We start from the raw sequence: 20,223 nt of genomic DNA, 5'->3' as shown, positions 1-20,223 counted from the left end.
GAGAATGTGATCATCACATTTACAAAGCAGAGCTGACCAGAAGGGAAGACTAAGGCTTTGGCTGCGTGCAGGCGCCCTAGCCTGGCTGGTTATCTGCTGCCGGYGGCCCCGCCGCGGCTGCCGCTGGGTGATTAAACTGTTAACAGTGCCGGCTGACGTCAGCCTTCCGAGAACCCTAGTACCGGTATGTGTGATTTACTATAACAAGATCTTAAGTTTTTCCTGTTGGCAAATGACATGTAATATTTACAAAGGTCTTGGTTTCTCTCCAGTAGAAACATTTCAGATAAAGTGATACGTGAAAGGGAAAAGTAACGCTTTCATTTCCAGACRAAGTAATGCAAGGAGATATATTTTACTCTGACATACATGTGTCTTAAATCAACTGTGGCTTGGCTTTGGTAATATTTTTTTTCTTTATACAGATGTATCATAAATTGTTTTAGGACTCCTGAGAGTCAYGATGGTGTTGACTTGCAGCTGGAATGCTAATGAAAACAGAGACTAAATGAGTAACATTCTCACACTTTCATACGAAAGATCAAAGTTCGTTGGCCTGCTTCTATTTTTTATAAGCTTATGTGGCACTGCATGTAAAAGCTAGTGGCTTAAGGAGGCAAGCAGGCTAACAATCCCAAATAATAGTCCTTGCAGAAAAGAAAGTATTTCAGTGGAGACTTATTTTCTTCAGTAAGATAAGGACATGCTGAAGAGATTAAAGGTTGTCCATTAGTGATAACCTGAAGGAAGAAAACTTTTTTTTGGCCTTATAAAGGATCCCTGATAGTGCTGTGTCTGACAGTTGCCAGTAGCAGGTAACTAGGGTACAAGGGCAGAGTGAGACTACTAAGCAGGCTTTTCTTGKTTTCCAGTCATTTGAAAAATATTTGTAAAATAATAGGAGTAATATCAAGAGCAAAGGTCTGATTTGGTAACTTTATTTTCCAATTCCTGTTAGCATTTTGCTCACCTGGAGTCATACTGGTGTATTTCTGCTTAGATAAGCCTTGTGTGATATAAAACGGCTGTAGGGTAGAGGCTTACTGAGTTGAGCTGTCATAGCTGCACTGCAGGTGATAATTTGCAGTCCCTGCAGTTACTGTTAGTTCCTTACTGAAATTTCTCTCTTCCTGAAGTGTGGTGGTGTCTCTTAAAGTAGTGCCTGTTTGCTGTTAGTCTCCTTACAAATAGTCTGTCCGTGTGGTTGAGCTTTGGGGGTTCTCAGTTCTTCGGGCCTCAGTTACCTGGCATGCAGTTACATACACAACTCTAACCAAAAAATGTGCTTTACTTTATACTCTTCCAGTCTGAAGAATGATTAGTTATAGTGAACAAGTCTGATTACTTAAACGCTTCCTTAAGAATGACAAATCAGGTAAATAAGCTCTAAAAACAGCTACCGTGTTTTCTTAATGCAGCATTGTAGTATGACATTGTTCAACTCTCTCATATTGATGTTATGATTTTAAACAGTGCCTTGACAGCTTGTCTCTGTCATAAATGTTATCTGCTGTCTTGCCTGCTTAATCACAGGAGAGGGCAACTTTGTAATTAATTTAGACTTATTTTGATTGGAAAAATCTGTGAAATAGGTACTCATTTGCACGTGCTGCTGCTTTGGGGCTTGTAAACTTGTATTAAAGTCACAGGAGAAAAAGTTCTCTTTGAATTATTGCGAGTGTCATGCAGGTTCTTCACATTTTTAGCTCTGTTCAATGTGATGATTCTATCTCTTTCTCTGAAACCTCAGTTCACAAAAAATCTTGGCATTCTGAACTTAAAGGGGGAGAAAATCAGTGAAATGATGTGTTGCCATAGAATAGACTGCTGCCTTCTGTGGATTGTGGTGGTGTTACATTAAGGAAGTGGAACTGTGGAGGGATGACAGGCAGCTTCAGCATGGATTCTGCGAGGAGAAGTTGTGTTTGATGAACCTTATAACCTTCTATGATGGGATGACAGACGGGCTGGCTGGACAAGGGGAGAGCCATGGATGTTGTCCACCTTAACTTCTGCAAGGCTTTTGACACCATCTTCCATAATATCCTCCTAGGAGAGCTCTGGGAGAGGGGTCTGGTTGAGTGCACAGTGASATAGATTGAGAACTGTCTGGATGGCAGAGCTCAGAGGGTGGTAATAAATGGGGCTGAGTCCAGTTGGAGGCCTGTGGCCAGTGGTGTCCCCCAGGGGTGCTGTTCAGCCTGGGCATGGTGCTGTTTAACCTGTTCATCAATGACCTGGACGAGGGCACAGAGGGCACCCTGAGCAAGTTTGTAGAAGATCCCAAGCTGGGTGGAATGGCCGACACTCCGGAGAGCTTTGCTACCATCCAGAGGGACCTGGACAGGCTGGAGAGTTGGGCAGAGAGGAACCTCATGAGGTTCCACAAGGGCAAGTACAGGGTCATGCACCTGAGGAGGAATAACCCCAGGCATCAGCACGGATTAGGGGTCGACCTGCCGGACAGCAGTTCCACAGAGAGGGACCTGGGAGTCCTGGTTGACACGAAGTTAACCATGAGGCAGCAGTGCCCTCGTTGCCAAGAAGGCCAATGGGATCCTGGCCTGCATCAGGAGGAGTGTTGCCAGCAGGTCAAGGGAGGTGATTCTGCCCCTCTGCTCAGCTCTGGTGAGGCCGCACCTGGAGTATTTGGTGCAGTTCTGGGCTCCCCAGGATAAGAGGGATGTGGAGCTTCTAGAGAGGGTCCAGTGGAGGGCAACATAGATCTTAAGGGACTGGAGCATCTATTGTATCAGGAAAGACTTAAGTGAGCTGGGCCTGTTTTCTCTGGAGAAGAGAAGGCTGAGAGGAGATCTGATCAATATGTATAAATAACTGAAGGGGAAATGTAGGGAGGAAAGCGTAAAACTCTTCTCAGTGGTGGACAGTGATAGGACAAGGGGCAATGGGTATAAATTGAAACACAGGCAGTTCCATCTCCATGTGAGGAGGAACCTCTTTCCTGTGGGGGTGACAGAGCCCTGGCACAGGCTGCCCAGGGAGGTTGTGGAGTCTCCTTCTCTGGAGGTCTTCAAAACCCACCTGGATGCCGCCCTGTGGCCCGTGCTYTGGGTGYCCCTGCTGGAGCAGGGGGTTGGACTAGATGGTCCCTAGAGGTCCCTTCCAACCTCAACCCTTCTGTGATTCTCTGAGCTGCTTTTAGTATGTATGTGGGTTGTTTTATTTCAGTGAGTGTGGGGTGGTGGTTGTTGATGGTGGAGTGGTGTGGTGGTTTTTAGTAAAGCAGGTATTCCAATTTTCTGAGCAGTTTCTATTAATAGCTCTATAAATGACTCTCTGATCAATATTGTGAGGAAGGTGAGGCAAGCACAATTATCAAAGTTATGTGAGAAACCAGTTTCACATGTTTTGTGATTTGACATTTGATTCTTACTTCCGTGTCATAGTTAAAATTAATTTTCTAATTTCTTGTCAGACCTAAACATGCCTGTGAGAGCATATTCTCCAAGATGGCTAGATCTGTAATTTTTTAACCATGTCTTAATTTCAGATGATCATAGTCGTGTAAAACTGCAGAACACAGAGAATGACTATATTAATGCCAGCCTAGTGGTCATAGAAGAAGCCCAGAGATATTATATTTTAACACAGGTAAGTAGTTCTAGATAGTAAATTTTTACAAAGATTGAGAATATGGAGGGGACTTGGTACAGGGGCAGTTCATATGCAATCTATATATAATGCTACATACACAAATACATGTCTTCGTAATATCTATGCAATCTGAATATTTGTTGTGGCTTGCACATCTTGAATACTAATTCCTGTTTGGTTAAACCGCAAAGTTATTACTTCGTATTTTAAGAAAACGCTGCTTCRTTTTGCGTTTTACTGCATTTGCAGCCATACAAGTATTTCTTCTCCCTCTTTTCAGCTCTCCTGGAACTACATTGCAGCTCTACTTTTACACGTTATTTCATCCTGTTACTTTTGTGCATACATCTTCTAACTAGGCAGTAGTGCCAGGGTCCAAACTAACACATCCTTTCCCTGAATTTTAACTGGTTTCTGTTTAAACTTAGAATATCTTTGCAGTATAGTTATTTTCTTGCCTGTCATGTATAACATTCTATTAATAGTTTGTGTAAACTTTTCAGGGAAAGAATTTTTCCTGTTTCACACAATAAAACATTGACCATGTTCAAACACTGCTTTGCCTATATGTTCTCCCATCTGTTTTACTTTTTTTTTTTTTTTTTTTCTTTACCACCCAGGGTCCACTGCCTAACACATGTTGTCATTTTTGGCTAATGGTATGGCAGCAAAAAACCAAAGCAGTCGTCATGTTGAACAGGATTGTTGAAAAGGAATCGGTAAGTAATGCTAGGCATTTAAAGTAAGTCACAAAGCAAGCCATGTAACTTTAGTCCTGTTTAATGCTTTTCAGCCATGTTTTATTGGGTCTGATTGATAAGTCTATTAAAAGAATTAACAGACTTTCTCACAGTGTACAGCAGAGCTTTTGTACATATTGAACAAAGTGATGAGACTGAGGTACAGAATTCAGTTCAGTGTAACCAGCATTGGACAAATARACATTCAGAAAGATGAAAGAAATGTTCCAGGAAAAGAGGCTGCAGAGACAGAACTACAGTGGAGTAGATGCTAGGTTAGGGTTCTCTGGGATAAAACAGAAGGCAGGAGAAAAACCCGCCTGAATTCAAGTGTCTTTAGATTATTCTAAATCTAACAGKTTTATTTTGTTGTTTGCATAGGAATCTTAACTGGTGATAGGAGTGGAGCCATGCTGCTGCCACCAACTGTCAAACAGGCCTAACTATTTTTTTATTATTTACAGCGGATGATGAATATGAAGAATACATGAATCTCTTGATGTATTTTTTTTCTTTAGAGTCTTCATTTTGTTAGCAAAAAGACTCAACTAGTTCATAAGAAAAATCACATACTTTCATATATGCCCTTTCCGGGGGGATTAAAGTKGGAGCGCAGGCAGGAAGAATGCAGGAAGTGTGCTAGTTTTGCATTGCTTTGTTAGTTCATTCTTTAGTCCTGCTAGAATTTTCCAGTGTTAGGCAAGACTTCTGCAACAAAAGATTATTTAGTCTTAGGATATGTGGCAGAACGTGTTACATAAACTCTGTAAATGTGCAGGTGTGCACATGGGAAATGGAAGAGGAGAAAGGTTGCAACAGCTCAGCAGACAGCTCTCCCTGTTGGCAGTGGAAGGAGGGGGACAAAAAATGAGTATGTCTTAAAGCACTGCGAGCCCTGAGATAAAAGCAGTCGTAAGCAGATAAAGCCTGAACGTGTAATAGCACTTGAAACAATTGTAGTAACTTAGTTGTAAGCACTGCAGATGTTCTGAGTTACTCAGACTAGGGATAGGAGTACGGCCTTGAGTTTGCTGTTGTGTAGCAGATGCTCCAAGTCGCTGATGCACAGCCTGAAGTGCTAAAATGCTTGCTTGTTTTTTGAATAACTTAGGTGAAATGCGCCCAGTATTGGCCAACAAAAGAAGAAGAAGTTATGACCTTCAAGGAAACAGGATTCCGTGTGAGGCTAGTATCTGAAGACATCAAATCCTATTACACAGTACATCTACTGCAATTAGAAAATATCAACGTAAGCTTTTTCTCTGTCTCTATGGCTCTTACTTCCAGGCTTAAGGAAAAAAGGCTTTGGAGCTGTTTAGCAACCTGTCACTACAGGTTTGACTCAGCTTTTGCACTGAAAACTTTCATGTGTTTTGCGTCTGATAATGTTGGAGGCATATGTAAGGCATATGGGCAGCAGAGCTGGATCTGTTTTAATCTGTACATTAAAAAGGATAATAGCATCAACATTCTTAAGTCAGTTTTCAACTAGGCAGTTTTTAACGTACTAGGTATTAATTGATTATAGTGCTGGTTTTAAGAGGGCCTGTAAGAAGTATCATAAGAGGAGGAGCCAAGGAACTGAAATTTATAGCTCTTCCAAATACCAGAAGTCACTTGATAATTAATGTTCTTAGGGAACTCTGCAGCCTTTCCCCATAATTTCAGTCTAGCTAAGTTTTTCTGGTGGGGCAGGGGGGTATTCACCACCTGTAGATAGGTAACTTTACCTCCTCTTGCTTACCTCCCCTTTTGTTCTACAGGACCAATTGTTCTTTTATGTTAAAAATTAACCACTCTAACAATTAATGAAGTTAAGCTCAAAGAAAAAAAAAGTTCCTGGCCTGAGATTGGGCTGGAATTTGCTGCTTCTGTTTCAGAGCTGAAGACAAGATTGAAGAGCTTGTCCGTTCCAGCTGTGTCTTGTAAGATATTCTATCTCCCTATAAACCTTGTCTTGCTTTGAAAATGGTGATATGGCAAGTTTCATTCAGTTTGTGCTAGTGGATTTGGGGAAGGAAAGCTTGAAGATGTTAAACTGCATCTTACTTGTTTGACAAAGTCTCGGTTGATATATTTGGTCAAAGTCTTTTGAGTTTATAGTAACTACTCACGGTACTTTGATAATTGTTAATTTGAAACATCCCTCACAAGATGAATGCAAGAGAACTTGACATGTTGCTCCCTGGTTTAATCAGCGCTAGAAAAAAACACTTAGTKAAATTCTGTCCTAGCCACCTGGGGAATTCCTGTTCAGTTGGTCTTTTATTAACAGTAAAGGCAGAGAAAGGAGGGATAGTGCTGATGAGCTAGTGGCTAAGGAGGGAAATAACCCCCCTTTTATGGAAAGCTGAGGCAAGTCTTCTGTATTATTAAAACTGTTTTATTATTCTCATAATAGAATTGACTCTAACATCAGGCACCTTAATCTTTAGACTTTCTTTTTCAAGAGTTGCAGTTTTCATGATGTGTGGATGTTGGGACTTAAAGTCCCATGTTTCTGGAAAATGCAGAATCACAGGGGAAGCAGCACAGCCTGTTATTGCTGACTTTGAGGGTTAAGCTGTTAAGCACTTGAGTTTCTGGGCTTACTTTGAACTTGCGGTGCAGGTTCATTACTTCTGTATCGAGCTTCTTGCTTTATGCAGCTCAGTTCCATAAATCTTTAGTGAACTTACTCTCTTGGATTTTTGTTTTAGTTCCCAAGTACTCTATAAGGCTCCAGAAATAGTGACTGCAGAGAAGATATTTTAATGCATGCTTGGTTAGGTGCACAGAAAAAATACTTAATTTACAGAGTTCTACTGCACAGTTTGTGTAGCCATCTATAAGAATTTAATAAATATGCCATAGAACTTGAGAGAGCTGAGTATTTACAGTAACTGCAACTATAACCATTTCTGCAAGCTGTTCTCCAGGGCACTTGGCGGAGGGAGAGTACTGAGAAGCTGAGCTCTGTCGCACAAGGAATATAGGACCGCCCCGGCAAATGCCGCTGCTCCAAATTCCAAGAACCCTTCACAAACTCTAGTATTGCTTTAGTAAAAATCCTTCTGAAATCCTTTCAAGTAAATAGTTCTTGTTACTGTAACAGTTCTAATTCACCAGCAATGCAGAATTCTACTAAAGTGCTTGTTCCACGGTTTTGTCTATGGAAAAAGCCCTCTGACTGTGTAATTTAAGAGAAGTTAACAAAACTCCTCACTTGTTTTTCTAAGGTTTACATCATGCCATTTGGCAGTTTGGGGTTTATTTTTGCTTCGATGGCTGGTGTTGTACTGTACAGTTTTGGAGAAGAGGTGATGTTTATCTTTCCAAAAATGTAAAAATGTTTTTAATGTGCTTTGTCTTGCCTGATTTTTTTTTTTTTTTTTTTTTTTTTTTTTTGCCTGCTGTGGTCAGCAGTTAATGATGCAGAAGCCTGAGGCTGCCCTTCTGCCCTGGTTCACTGTGTATCCTGCAGCAGTCCACGTCTGTCGGTGAAGGCATCTGCCTACCCTTTCCTGCGTCAGGAAATAACGATAGAGAAAAATATTCTGCTCGTGTTAAATATAATCACTTGTGTGAGAAATTGGAGCATGCCTGTGATTTGAAGCAAAGGCTCCAAGGGTGTGAGAGAAGATGGTATTTCTGAGGGAAAGAGAACGTAGGCTCGCTGGCATGCCAGGGCTTTGCAGGGTTAGAGCATGCAGCTTGGACCGAAGGGACTCGGAGGCTGAGCCTGGTTCTGGCAACAGCTTCTCCTGTGGCTCTGCCCTGCCCACGTGGCGTTGCCTTGGCCCTGCTTGGGCCCCGGCTGGTGTTGCCAGCTGTCAGGGAGAGCTCCCTGGTGTGGCATGAACTTCGTGAGCTTGCTGAGCTGTGGTGCCTGTTTACTGGAAGATTATCCTAGTATTTCCTGAAACTTGACCTTGCTTTGACTCATTTTCTTGGAAAGCCCTTTTGTTTGTTTATTTAAATGTTATCTGGTGGCTGTTCGAGGATTTCTTTTTCCACAGTASTTAATCTTAAGGAATAACTTCTGGCAAGAATATGCTGTGGCTACCATAGAATTAAGCTAGTTTTCATTACCAAGCAATAACACTTCTGACTGTATCATATATCAAGTTTATATTGGAAAACTAGATGAATCTTGTAGTTCAGCTTTTTTGCTTTAACAGAATGTCTAGTTTCCTGGTAATATTAAATACAACTAATTGTTTCTGAAGTTGAGTTCTGGACAGTCAATGGCAGTGGGTCCAGACCTTTGTGGCAGGAGCTTTGCCCTGAGCCCGCAGGAAGGAGCCCWCAGGTCTCTGGAAAAGGATGGTAARGCCCTTCCCACAAAGAGAGCACTTCAGCTGTACAGCTGGACTTCCAGGAACCCCTTTGAAAGAGCTCTTTTGTTTAAGAGAGAAAAGGGGGTATGTTGGAAATACGCAGATGGATTTGGCTGTGCCAGTAAAACCCCCAGGTTCGGWGCAGACCGGCCTGTTCCAGTGCTCTGCAAGGGGACTCTTAAAGCTCGAGAGGTGGAAAGTTCTAGTGCCAGGGAGATAGGGGTAAAGCCTTTAATGGTGAGAGAAGGAAGTGCAAGGATAACTCTGGGTTAGAGCATCTGTCTGGATGAGATTGTGTTCTCATTCTCGTGGAGATGGTGACTTTCAGGTTAGTCTGGGAGCAGGCTGCGTTTGGACTGCAAATAGAAACTGATGGGCTGTGTTGGGGAGAAGGGGCCTGTGTGTGGGGCTGTGCATTATACAGCCTGGCATTCAGGTGATGTACCCCTGTTTTCCATAGGTAGGTGCCCTTTTTTCTCTCTCAAGGAGTAAGAGAGACTGTAATCTGGAAGGCTTCCTAAGAGTCTCTTTGGGGGGTATCAGAGATAAGGATATTGGCYGATACCCCTGTCAATTACCACTTCAAAGGATCACCTAAATCTAGAAGAAACAACTTTAAACTTTTCTTTGCCTAGTATGTGCATGTAGYCTTTGTTTGTATACATTGTTTTCTTGTAGAAATGCTTGAAATTCCYTTAGAAAGTTGCTTAGAATGCTTTCTTCACAATTCTAAAATTGCTAGATTTCTTAGGAAATTTCAAGAAATTTATCTCCCCGATATTTTTAAACCAAATCCATTATTTCAATTGATTAGTTTTTCCCCCAGTACAAAATACCAGTGAGAAGCTCTCAATTCTAAAACTTTATTTTTCAATATTTTGCTTCAGACAAATAAAAGGGAAATCACGGTGTATTTAGGCAGTCTAAGTGACCTTGGTAGTTATTCCCTTTGTAATCTTATTGTATTCTATTTACCAAAGATAAAGGACCAGAATCTGCTGTCCTTGTTGAGTTCTTAGCCAAAAGAGTACCTTGGTTTGTCTTGGTATCCACTGTTTGCAGTGAAAATATTTGTGGCTCTGCAAAACTGTATGTTGAAGGCAGAAGATAAGCTTTAAATAACAGGTTTACCAGACATGACGGTGGTGTTTTTATGGTTGGACTTGATCGTCTCGAAGGTCTTTCCAACTGTAATGATACTGTGAGAGACAGAGAACTTGTATGACCGTGAGCTGGGTGATCTGAGTGTCACAAAGGAGTTTCATGGGCTGTCCCTCTTGGGAGATTGAAAAAAAAACTGAGCAGGAGATGAACACTGGAATTTATTTGTATTTCATAGATTGGTTGTTACTGAAAAGGAAAAATTGCTCTTCTGGAATGCACCAATAATTAAATATTGCACTGCAGTTTTGTGAAGACTTAGGTTTAAAYCTATATGGAAAATAAGATGACTTATTAAGAAGAATTAAAAACAACTTTTCCGAGATTATTAAACTACAGGAGTGATAAAGATTTTATTCTCAAATCACCAGAGCAAGAAAAGAAGGGAGGTAGGGGGTAGCATTTAGCAGCAGCTCTGCAGCCGCAGTGCAAGTCTGCGGTGCGAGCGTTTCACATTAGCCCGTGCTGCGGCACTGCACTGCAGCCAGCTGAGCGGGCTAGCAGAGGGGCAGAAAGCAGCTGGGAGTCTTAGTATCTTTCTTGGACACAAGGAATATGTATTCCCAGGAGCAGCATCTACAGTACAGGTTCTTAGAGGCCTTTCCATAGGCTTTTCCATGAAGCTTAGTGCTGCTGCTGTTGATGGTGTGGGCAGGTCAGTGAGGCAGATGCCGGTGCTCCGTGCTGTTAAAGCTTGCTCTGAGCAAGGGTGGTGAGTTTCCAGCGCTCATGGCTGCATTCTTTGTTTGTTTTCTCTTTAGAGTGGCGAGTCCAGGATGATATTTCATTTTCATTATACAACRTGGCCAGACTTTGGAGTCCCTGAGTCCCCAGCGTCGTTCCTGAACTTCTTGTTCAAAGTGAGAGAGTCTGGCTCGCTCAGCCCTGACCACGGGCCCGCCGTGGTGCACTGCAGCGCAGGCATAGGGCGCTCCGGCACCTTYTCCCTGGTCGACACCTGTCTTGTGCTGGTGAGTGTGGGGCCCCTCTTCCCTGTCCTTCCCTTCCTCCTCCTGCTCCTTCTGCCTCTCCCACCCCCACAGTGGGATTTTGCTCAGAATGCCTTAAAAGGCTTTAAGCAGGTGACTGCTCTGGTGAAGACTTTTAAGGCACCGTGTGCCCCTTGTTCTTTTTTTCTTGAGGAGGCATAATTTTATGGTTTAGAGGTGCAGCTCTTAAAGATGGATTTTTAAACCTATTTTGAGTACCTTACACATCTTTTCAGTTTCCTGTGAAAGAAGTAGTAGTCTTTTCCGTTCATATAAGATGTCATGTGAAGATATCAAGATTTTAAAAATACTAGATCAACATTAGACTCGTGAATATATATATTTAGGAAGCACATCTGCAGGTCTCCTTCTGTGAGCAGTGATTCTGCCACAGGTCTGAGCTGTGCCACGGTGGCAGCCAGCTCCGTGTGAGCTGGGGCTGCCCGTGGGTGCTTGTAGAAGAGCTGGAGCTCTTCTCTTTGGCTGTGCTGGGCAATAGCAAGAAGTACAGCACAGGCCTGAGTGAATGGGATTTACTTTAAATTATAAGAAACAGGAGTCTCATGTTTTGGATAGGACCCCACCTTATTTTCTGTTCTTCAGYTTTCCTTTTTTTKTGTGTGTGTTTTAAAGAAATGTATCTTTCTATGCATGTAGCCATTACTATTCAAATACTAAAGCACAAGTAGTGCAATCGTGGTATTGAGTTTTTGGATAATATGTGATCATGGATTTATTCATAATAAATTTTAATTAAATACATTACTTCTTTGAAAACAATTTAGAAATGTTCTTGAAATGTTAATTTCTTATATAACTAGTAGCAACATGTGAAGAAATTTATAGTTTGAATTTTATGACTTGGTGCATTTTAACTGTATTTTATGTATTTTCATTTTTCTGTAGCTATGAATTTTTAAATATAAATCTCTTACAGATGGAAAAAAAGGACCCATTATCTGTAGATATTAAGAAAGTATTACTGGATATGAGAAAATACCGAATGGGACTTATTCAAACTCCTGATCAATTAAGATTTTCATATATGGCTGTAATAGAAGGAGCTAAATTTATAATGGGGGATTCAACTATACAGGTAAGTGTTTAGCTGTATATATCTAAACAGGAGCAGTACATTACTAACAGCAGATGATAATGGGCTCTAAGCTATTTTAAAACACATAACTTTCTAGGATTTAAATAATTTGAACTTTTTATTAGATGTCTAAAAGGTATTGGGGTGTTTAATTGGCACTTTCTATTAGCTAAACTTTTAATCCTATGTTTTTGTTTTCTGTGAGATAAAATGTAAATATAACTTGTCTGTACTAATATAAAAGAATAAAATTTTTTGAAAGGCAAAGGTAACATTCAGAATCATTTTGAAAAATGACAAGGATCAGTCCTTGTTTTAATTTTTTCTTGCTAGATAATTTCCCAACACTAAAAATGCTTTTTTACTGCTGGTAAAGATTATTAAGTTTTCCATCACCTCTAAAATTTGTGTTATTCTTAATAGAGTCTAGGCCATTGTGWTCTTTTTTTTCAGTGTGGCTTCCAGTAATTATAGCAGCTGCACCTGCTTTAAAGTGTTGGTGGGTTATGTGGTTGTGTTTTGGGTATTTGCTGGGGGAGGGGACATTGTGAAACAGCCTTTATCTGCTCTCATATGCTAGAGCTTTTATATTTTGTTGACTTCTTGAAATTATGAATGAAGCTGGTCAGTTAAAACACATTTCCTGTCTTTTGCATTTCTGGTAGCTGCCAGAGTCTTCCCTCTGACAAATACTCGTWGTCTTAGTGTGAAATAGTCAGTTCGCACCACCCTAGGCAGCAGCAAGGAGATGCTAGTCTGATACGTGCGTCTTGTGACCGAAGCGTTGCCYGATTCACCCGAGCACAGACAGTGACTTAACCTCCCGATTTTCTGCTTATCTTTCTGCCTTTGTGTATTAAAAGGCCATGCTTAAAACTCAGCAGCTTCATTTCCCACATTTTGTCCATCTAGACCACAGGATTTCTTGTTTGTGGATACAAGGAAGCGTTGTCAACTCAGAATACAGCTTTTCATCTACAAGTGTGTTATTCTCACACTGGGAACTGGCCGGAGAAGGCACATTTCTCTGTTCTCTCCTTTATTTGGGGGTCTGGCGGGGCGTCAGATGACCTTTCCTCAGGCAGCCTTTTCAGCACTCCCGTTAGCTGTCCTGGCCTCGGGGTCCCATACAGGAAATCAGTACTTGTGTTTATAAGCACAGGATTTATAAGAGTTTCTCCTTTCAAGGCCAAGTAGAGCTTTCTTCCCCCCACCCCGGGAAATACCATCTTCTCCAGACAGTCCRTCTACTCCTGTCTGCTCTTGATGGGGAAGGGGGTGAGATTATTCAGCGTGACCCTGCAATGAGACACGCTGAGTGCTGCTCTCTGGCTCCTCCATGGGTCTGTGAAGTTACTAAACTGTGTAATTCTGAGACGTGGCAGGCTGTGTTGTACTGGCTTTCAGCTAGAGGACTGCGACCGCAGTGCCTCTATGGGGAGAGGATGAGAGTGTCCCCTGCAGTGGCACCTGCGGCACTGCTACGCGTGACATCRAGAAAGGAAAGGATCGGAGAGCTGCGTGGGTCTTGGGCCAGTGGTCTGAGAAGGGCCCTAGGTTCATAACTGCATTGTAGCACTGGATTGTATTGAAAGGAGGGCAAAGCAACAAGGCTAAAGCTGCCACTTTGTAAACCAGCTCCTTGCTAAAGCAGACCGGCCATTTCCACAATATGGCACAATAACTTGTCATTAGGCATTYGGAAAAAGCGAGTGATAGCTGAAAAACTAACCAGAGGCTTCCAGAGGACAAAGGCGGCTGAATTCCATAGATCCACAGATTTTTTTTTTCTAGCTAGAGAACAGGAATATTACAGTTTTGTCCTGTAATCCATGAATCTAAACATTCTCTGCTGTGCCTCTGGTTCTGACAGCTGCAAGTCTTGAGGTGCCTTTCCGTGGCCCCGCTCAGTCTGCCGGTGGCGCAGGCCCTAGACCTTGGCTTCCATGCTGAGGGGCGGAGAAGAGCACCTGGGGCACGGGCAGCCCCCCGGGGGGCCAGGGCAGTGCCTGGGGCTCTTGGAGATCGCTCCACGTATCGGTTTCTGGAAATACAAAGATGAAGATACGTTACTAGAGAAAAAAAAAATGAAAACAATAGCAAAGAGATGAAGATGTTGAAGAGGTAGTTTTGCCCTTTGTAGGACTTTGATGTTTGTAATGCCAGCGTTTCAGCTAAGAAGACCAAATATTCACGTGCTCTTAATGAAACTTGAGAATCCTTCCCTTCCTGCCTGTCTAGAAGTGCTTGAAGGGCTCTCGTTGCTGCTTTTAGCTGTCAGCAGTAAAAAGGCTTGTAAATACTCTTCTAATTTCAATAGTCTTAGACCAGCCTCACTCTTCCCTGCCTCATTACCTGCTTACCTAAAACTACCCTGCCTTTTTTTTTTAATATTTAAAAAAAAAAAAAAAACACCTTCTGCTCGTGTGGTGCATTTGCATGTTGCAGGGATTAGTTTGGGCGTTTCCTTATCTAATGAGCAGCTTCCACAGAAGTGTGAGCTCCTCCAAAGGCAGGAGCAGCTTTGTCCTAGCAAAACCCTCCTGCAGGAGAGCAATCACGTGCTACGTGCTCTGTTTGCAGCCACGTCCCTTTCTGAGCAGATGCCTCACCTCTGCCTGCTGGTGCTAAGGCAGCACGCTGACAGAGAGCCAGGCTAGGGTTTGTGTTTAAGGAAAGGGAGTTTTTTATTAATCAGTCTCTTGTCATGAGCATCCTTGCTAGCGCTCGGCTAGTCTCTCTAGGAAAGCAGGAGTCGCTGACGGGTCGCGGTCCAAGTCCTGGGGCTTGTTGCAGCCTTGTTCCCTGGCACGCTGGCGGTGCCGGGGGCGTCGCTGCAACATTTGGTGCATCCAGCACGTACRTGCTTGCCTGGTTAGGTTTCCCCTCCGGCACGAGTGACCACTGAAACAGTTGGGTTTGGCTCTTGATCTGCACGGTGAGCAAAGCTAGTACTGGTTACAGTTAGGCCATCACACTGGTTACCTGGAAGCGCCTTTATCCGTTAGGGTGAACTGGCAAGAAGGTGTACTGGRTGGAAGAAACTACCTGAAAATCCTTTGTGAGCTTAAGGAAAATCATCCTAGTGTTTCAAAAACACATCCTGGTGTTTCAAAACAGTCAAATGTTCGTGTTAATGCTACTCAGCGCTACTCCTGGAGAATATAAGTCTTCATTTAAACTTACTTCTTTATCTAGATTGTTTTTTTATCTTGTCCTAGTAGTTCCATTAATTTATTGCTGTGACTCTTCTGTGGGAATATCTTGGGTGGRGGCATTTTTGGTGTTAAAGATGTTTTAAATCTCTTCTCCCTGCTTCAGAAAAGGTGGAAGGAGCTCTCTAAGGAGGACCAAGCACCAAGTTCTGAGCAGTCTCCTCCACATCCCACCAAAATAACCACAGAGAAGTACAATGGCAACAGCATAGGCCTGGAGAAGCAAGATCAAGTGGAGAAAAATGCCGACCTGTCCAATAAAGTTCAAGATATAACAGACGGAAGCATTGAAAGGTAGGCAAAGAATTTAGAAGGGAGAGATACTCTTAATACTGGCCAAGTTATTATCTGCTCTTCTTACTGTAGGGAAACCTCYGTTTAAGATGTTTCTTTAGCAAAGAAAGGTGGTATTTAACAGTCTTGCTTATGCCTTTTTAATGAACTTGAGTTATTTCTTGTGATAAAAAGTTTATTGTTCAGAGGTGGAATTAAGAACAAGTACCTAGAGTTGACGAAGCTGAACTTGATGCTGGAAAGCAGTTTCCYGCAGTCTGTGAGCTCTGCCCAGTGCACGTCAGGTCATAAAACTGCCCAGCAAAATTAGACTGGTTTTTAAATGCAGTGATCACTCCTGGTTGGGGAAAAAGATGCGTGATGCGTGCGAAGCGCACAGCTCTCCCCTGCCGCTTTCTGGGCGGTGGCTGCAGCGGTGTCGCCGAGGCCGGGCCGTGCCCTCGGCCTGCTCGGCGCTCGGGCTGGCGGGAGCCGCCGCGGCAGCTGCCCTGCGCGGATAGGGAGCAGCGGCTGGGCGGGATGCAGGCGCCCGCCGCCCCCGGATTGCCGCCCTGCAGCACGGAGGCCCCGCGTGTTTGGGGCGGAGCGACGCTGCAGGGGCGCCTGTCCTGCCCCCGAGCTGCCCACGGGAGCCACGRGAGTCGCTCGCAGCGCAGCAACGCACCGGCGGTTCTTAGCTGGCCTCTCGGATGCAGCCCCGTCTTACAGCCGAAGACGGGCAGCGCTAGAGCCACCGACGTGCGTGGGTGAGCAGAGCGTGCCAGAGGGGCTGCTGCTAGCCCTGCAGGGCCCACGTGTGCAGCGCCCAACACTGTGTGCCTGCGGGCAGCGACCCCCAGGAAAGGAAGCCTCTGCTTGCATGTTAGTCCAAAGGCAATTATTGTTTACTTGGTACTTAGCTTAGGCTTTGTGTATATCGTTTACCAACTTTATCGGCTTCACATACTGGAATTGCACTTTAAGATTAAAACAGAGATTTTTTTTTTTTTACATTTTTATGCTGTGTCAGATGGGTTAATTATTGGAAACAGATTGGGAAGAGAATTTTGGTTTTACTGTTCTAATAGGGATTTTTCCYGTTCTGCAGCTTAGAATTTACCTTTTCCTTCTCTCTCTTTTCAAGTACTGTTCGAAAACGGCTCCGAGAGGATAGAAAAGCTATCACAGCACAGAAGCTGCAGCAGATGAAGCAGAAGCTAAATGAGACTGAAAGAAAAAGAAAAAGGTGGTTATATTGGAAACCTATTCTCGCTAAGATTGGGTTTGGTGCATTGATTTTAGCTGGAGCTTTTTCTTGCTGGAAAATGTATTTTCAAGAACATTCCTCGTAAGTAAACGCTAAGCCTGCTCTGGCAGGTGACTGTGCTGCAGGTAGTGGCCAGGGGTCTGACTTAAAGCAGGAAACTTTCCCACCTGGAATGGGTACACGATTAGGAGCAAAGTAGAGCAGTGATACCAACTGATCACATGTCAACATCTCAGGACTCTCCACTGCAGGTACTTAGGAAAACGAACTGCTACCCCCAACAATATACATATATATATATATATATATATTTTTTTCATTTATATGACCAGGTACAAACTTGCTGCAACTGTTTATACACTTTTGAAAATGGTATTAGACCAAATCTCTTAGGTAAACCCTGAACTCGGAGGTTTAGCCCCTGAAGGTTGTCTGGGTTTTAATTTACATGCCTGACATAAGCAATAAACAGTGTTGTTATCCTTTACATCATTAATGCAAAGAAGTTATACGTAAATGTGTGTAATGTGTAATGTATTAGTGACGTGAACATAAACATTTTATATTCTTATGAACTAGGATAAATATATTTTATAATTGCATATTTAATCTTTTTGTAGTTTACTGTACTTTTAAAAGCTCAGTTTGTACACATTTCTGACCAAAAAGAATTTGATTTTGAAATTAAATGTTAATTATATAATTTGTGCATGAAGATGACAGTGCAACCATTCCCCATATTTTGACTCAGATTTCTGAAATGAGCAGCTAGGGGGTCTGATGAAGCACTTACCAATTTCTTTTTGTTAATTTGCATTCCTTATTTATTTTTTTGTAGTTTTCATTATTTAAATAAGGCTTGGAGATTTGACTTTTTTTTAAAGCTTTGGAGGAGTTTGCCCCCACTGAGAGAGCCTACTGTTAAAGTGATTCATGTATTCAGACTTCAGCTCTTGTTTGAAGCCCAGCATTGTTAAAGTTCTGACATTCCATTAAATGTGAATCCTGATGTTTTGTGTGTCTATAGATTTTACTTGCTACCAGGAGTAAACTTCATTTGCTAGGAATGGGCGTAGAAGGTACATGAAAGAAAAGCCTGACTTGCCAGGGTGCCTTGAATTGAGAGCAGATGTCGCGAATGCTCTACCATAGCCAGTGCTGTGAGTTCTCCCGGCCACCGCCGTAACGCTGAGGTGCCCGAGAGCCGCCCGGGGCGGGCCGGGTGCTGGCCGCTGCCCGGGAGAGGCGGCCCCCGCGGCGCTCTGCCTTGGGGCTGGCGCTGACCTCGCGTGGTGTTGCCCGCGCGAGCCCTGCCTCGCGTCACGCGCGCCAGAACGGCTCATGTCTCCATGCCGCTCTCTGGAGCTCGCCACAGAGCCAGGGTGAGATTCCCGCCTTGAAATTCCCATTTCACAATAGCTAATACTATTCCGGGCTAAACTATTGATGTAGCAAACAAGTGCTTTGCCTAAGCGGACGGATAAAGCGGAGAGAAACCAAGCAAGGGTAGCTCCTCAGGAGATGCAGTTCAGAGCATCGTTCGTTAAAAGAAGATTATTTGTCGTGTCGCGCGAGTGACCGACTGTGACTCGCCGGTCGCGGTGGCGCTGTGCGGGGCCCGCGGCCTGGGCACGGCGGGGGCATTGCGCCGTTACCAGAYGATATTGCTGCTGCTGAGCGAGAGGCTGGCAGCACGCTTCGGCTTGTGAAGACTGAGGGTGTATCCGTGTCCGCTCTACTAATTCCCACTGCCCATGTATGTGCCTCGCAAAAGTTGTTTTGTCCCTGGGAAAACATGTGGAATGTAAGAGTGCTTTTTGTAACAAAGAAATATTTGAGATTTTTAGTGTTTTAAAGCAGGTAGGGAAAAAAATGCAAGAGCGCTTCCCTGAAATAACACTGCAATTTCCTTTCTCAGCACGAAAGGAATTTTCCTGGGCCACAAGCACCCTGTTGCCATTAAGCTCTGCGTATTGTCAACTCGAAGCCTTTTTTTCTTTCTTTCTTTTTTAACTTCATTCTCTGAATTTTGACTTTTTGTCTTTTTTTTTTCGTTCTTCCCCTGGTCATGGGAGCAGGGGGTGTGTGGGATGCTCTCGTATCCCGTTCTTAGGTTCTCGACGTGATGAATAGGGCTGCATGTGAAACAGGTGGTGTGTAAGAGCTGATCTGGCTGCATCGTGAGGTGCATCTCCAGAGTCCAGCTGTTAATTAGGAGCCTTGCTCAAAACCGTTCTGCGCTCTGAGTAGTCTGTCATTGTGTGGGAGTGGGAAGGGAGATTAAGGGTTAGATTTCTAAGTGTATTCCAGGAAATGATTTGGATGAGATCTTAYTTTCTGGACCATTAGTAACCGCGTTGGGACAAAATCAGCCTTCTTGCCTTCTGTGCTTCAAAAAAAATGTTTGTGAGAAGTGAGCTGAGCTGTGTGATGCTGTTTGTTGTTCAGTAGAATTTCAGTTTAAGGCAGTTTTAACAGCTTGGATGTTAAATAAGAACAAACGTGGATCAAAACGAAGGCCKGTCAGTGCCTGGGACTTGTGTTTTAGGAGATGCTTGAAGTGTAAAAACAAAGGCAAAGAAAATTGCAGTTTCTGGCAAGCTGCAGGTTGTTGCTTTGCTGTCTCTGTAATGTTGAACTTCTGGCTCTAAATCTTACAGCGACTGAAGCCTCCCCTCGCCGTCCTCGTTTTGGAAATGTTGCATTAAGCAAAGCATTTGCAGAGCAAACAGAGCGTTTGATCAGTTACTGCTTTGGCAGCCGGGTGGGGSCTTCGCACAAAGCCGGGCCCCTTCCACAGAGTTTCCCAGGGGAGGAGATGCGGGAGGGTCTCCCGTATCCATGTTGATCAGTTGGCTAGGGCCGGAGCGTGAGCGTGCCCGGGCGCGGGGCTCCCGCGTGCCCTGTGCGTGTGCCCGGGCGCGCTTGGCCGGGGCGAGCAGCCCGCCTGGCTTTGGGCTTGCCCCGCACTGAGCAGGCGCTGCTGCCTGAGGCGCTCGCTGTGGGCGCCGCGGGGCCTGGCGGCGYGAGCCGCTGGTGGTGACGAGCGGAGCTCTTCCTTCGGCACGGGTGCGAGATCTGCCAAGCCAGCGTAACGCACAGCCTTCCTGTCTCTCTTGCAGCTTTTTTAGATCAGTCTTTCACTTTTTTTAATGTATTGAAAATAAATACGTTCAAAAGTGTACCTCTGTCTGCGTCTTTATTTAAATTGGAARCATTCGTATTTGGAAGAATTCTTCAATGCTTTAACTGACAGAAAGCTGCTGTGAATGAAGTTGGGTTTGTAGCAGGTTCAAGCTCTTCGCTTCTAGCTCCCTGGGTACTKTGATGCTGTAAATACCGAGGTCCTTCCGTGTGTCTCTGAGGGCAGCCTAGGCTTGCCTCAGGACAAGCCGTTCTGTGCTGGAGCAGCTCCCTCGGCACACGCAGGACTTGCCTAGGAACATTGCCTGCCGCGGCGCTGGGCCTGGCCTCCAAAGGCCTGGCCTGCAAAGGCGGCACCTCGAGGCGCTGCCTTCTCTGCCCCGCTGAGGTGGGAGAAGATCTCG

At 43.9% G+C, this 20,223-nt stretch overlaps 1 protein-coding gene across 2 annotated transcripts in view; it reads left to right on the top strand.

Moving 5' to 3' along the window:
- The window catches only part of PTPN2 (protein tyrosine phosphatase, non-receptor type 2), a 29,440-nt gene that overhangs the window by 8,696 nt on the left and 521 nt on the right, over window positions 1-20,223 (top strand). Inside the window, exons 3-9 of one of the 2 annotated variants that reach the window (XM_026040447.1) lie at window positions 3,512-3,612; window positions 4,236-4,334; window positions 5,467-5,604; window positions 10,597-10,806; window positions 11,762-11,920; window positions 15,242-15,429; window positions 16,553-16,654. In XM_026040447.1, the coding sequence (XP_025896232.1) occupies window positions 3,512-3,612; window positions 4,236-4,334; window positions 5,467-5,604; window positions 10,597-10,806; window positions 11,762-11,920; window positions 15,242-15,429; window positions 16,553-16,654 (997 nt within the window). Of the gene's footprint in view, window positions 1-3,511; window positions 3,613-4,235; window positions 4,335-5,466; window positions 5,605-10,596; window positions 10,807-11,761; window positions 11,921-15,241; window positions 15,430-16,552; window positions 17,374-20,223 lie in introns of those variants that run through there. The other variant, XM_026040446.1, reaches the window with a different exon arrangement.

This window comes from Nothoprocta perdicaria, unplaced genomic scaffold (assembly GCF_003342845.1).
Source record: "Nothoprocta perdicaria isolate Ctin4 unplaced genomic scaffold, notPer1 scaffold_258, whole genome shotgun sequence".
Taxonomy (NCBI): Eukaryota; Metazoa; Chordata; class Aves; order Tinamiformes; family Tinamidae; genus Nothoprocta; species Nothoprocta perdicaria.
Note: the sequence above shows the minus strand (reverse complement) of the source record. Positions and strands in the feature narration are given on the sequence as shown.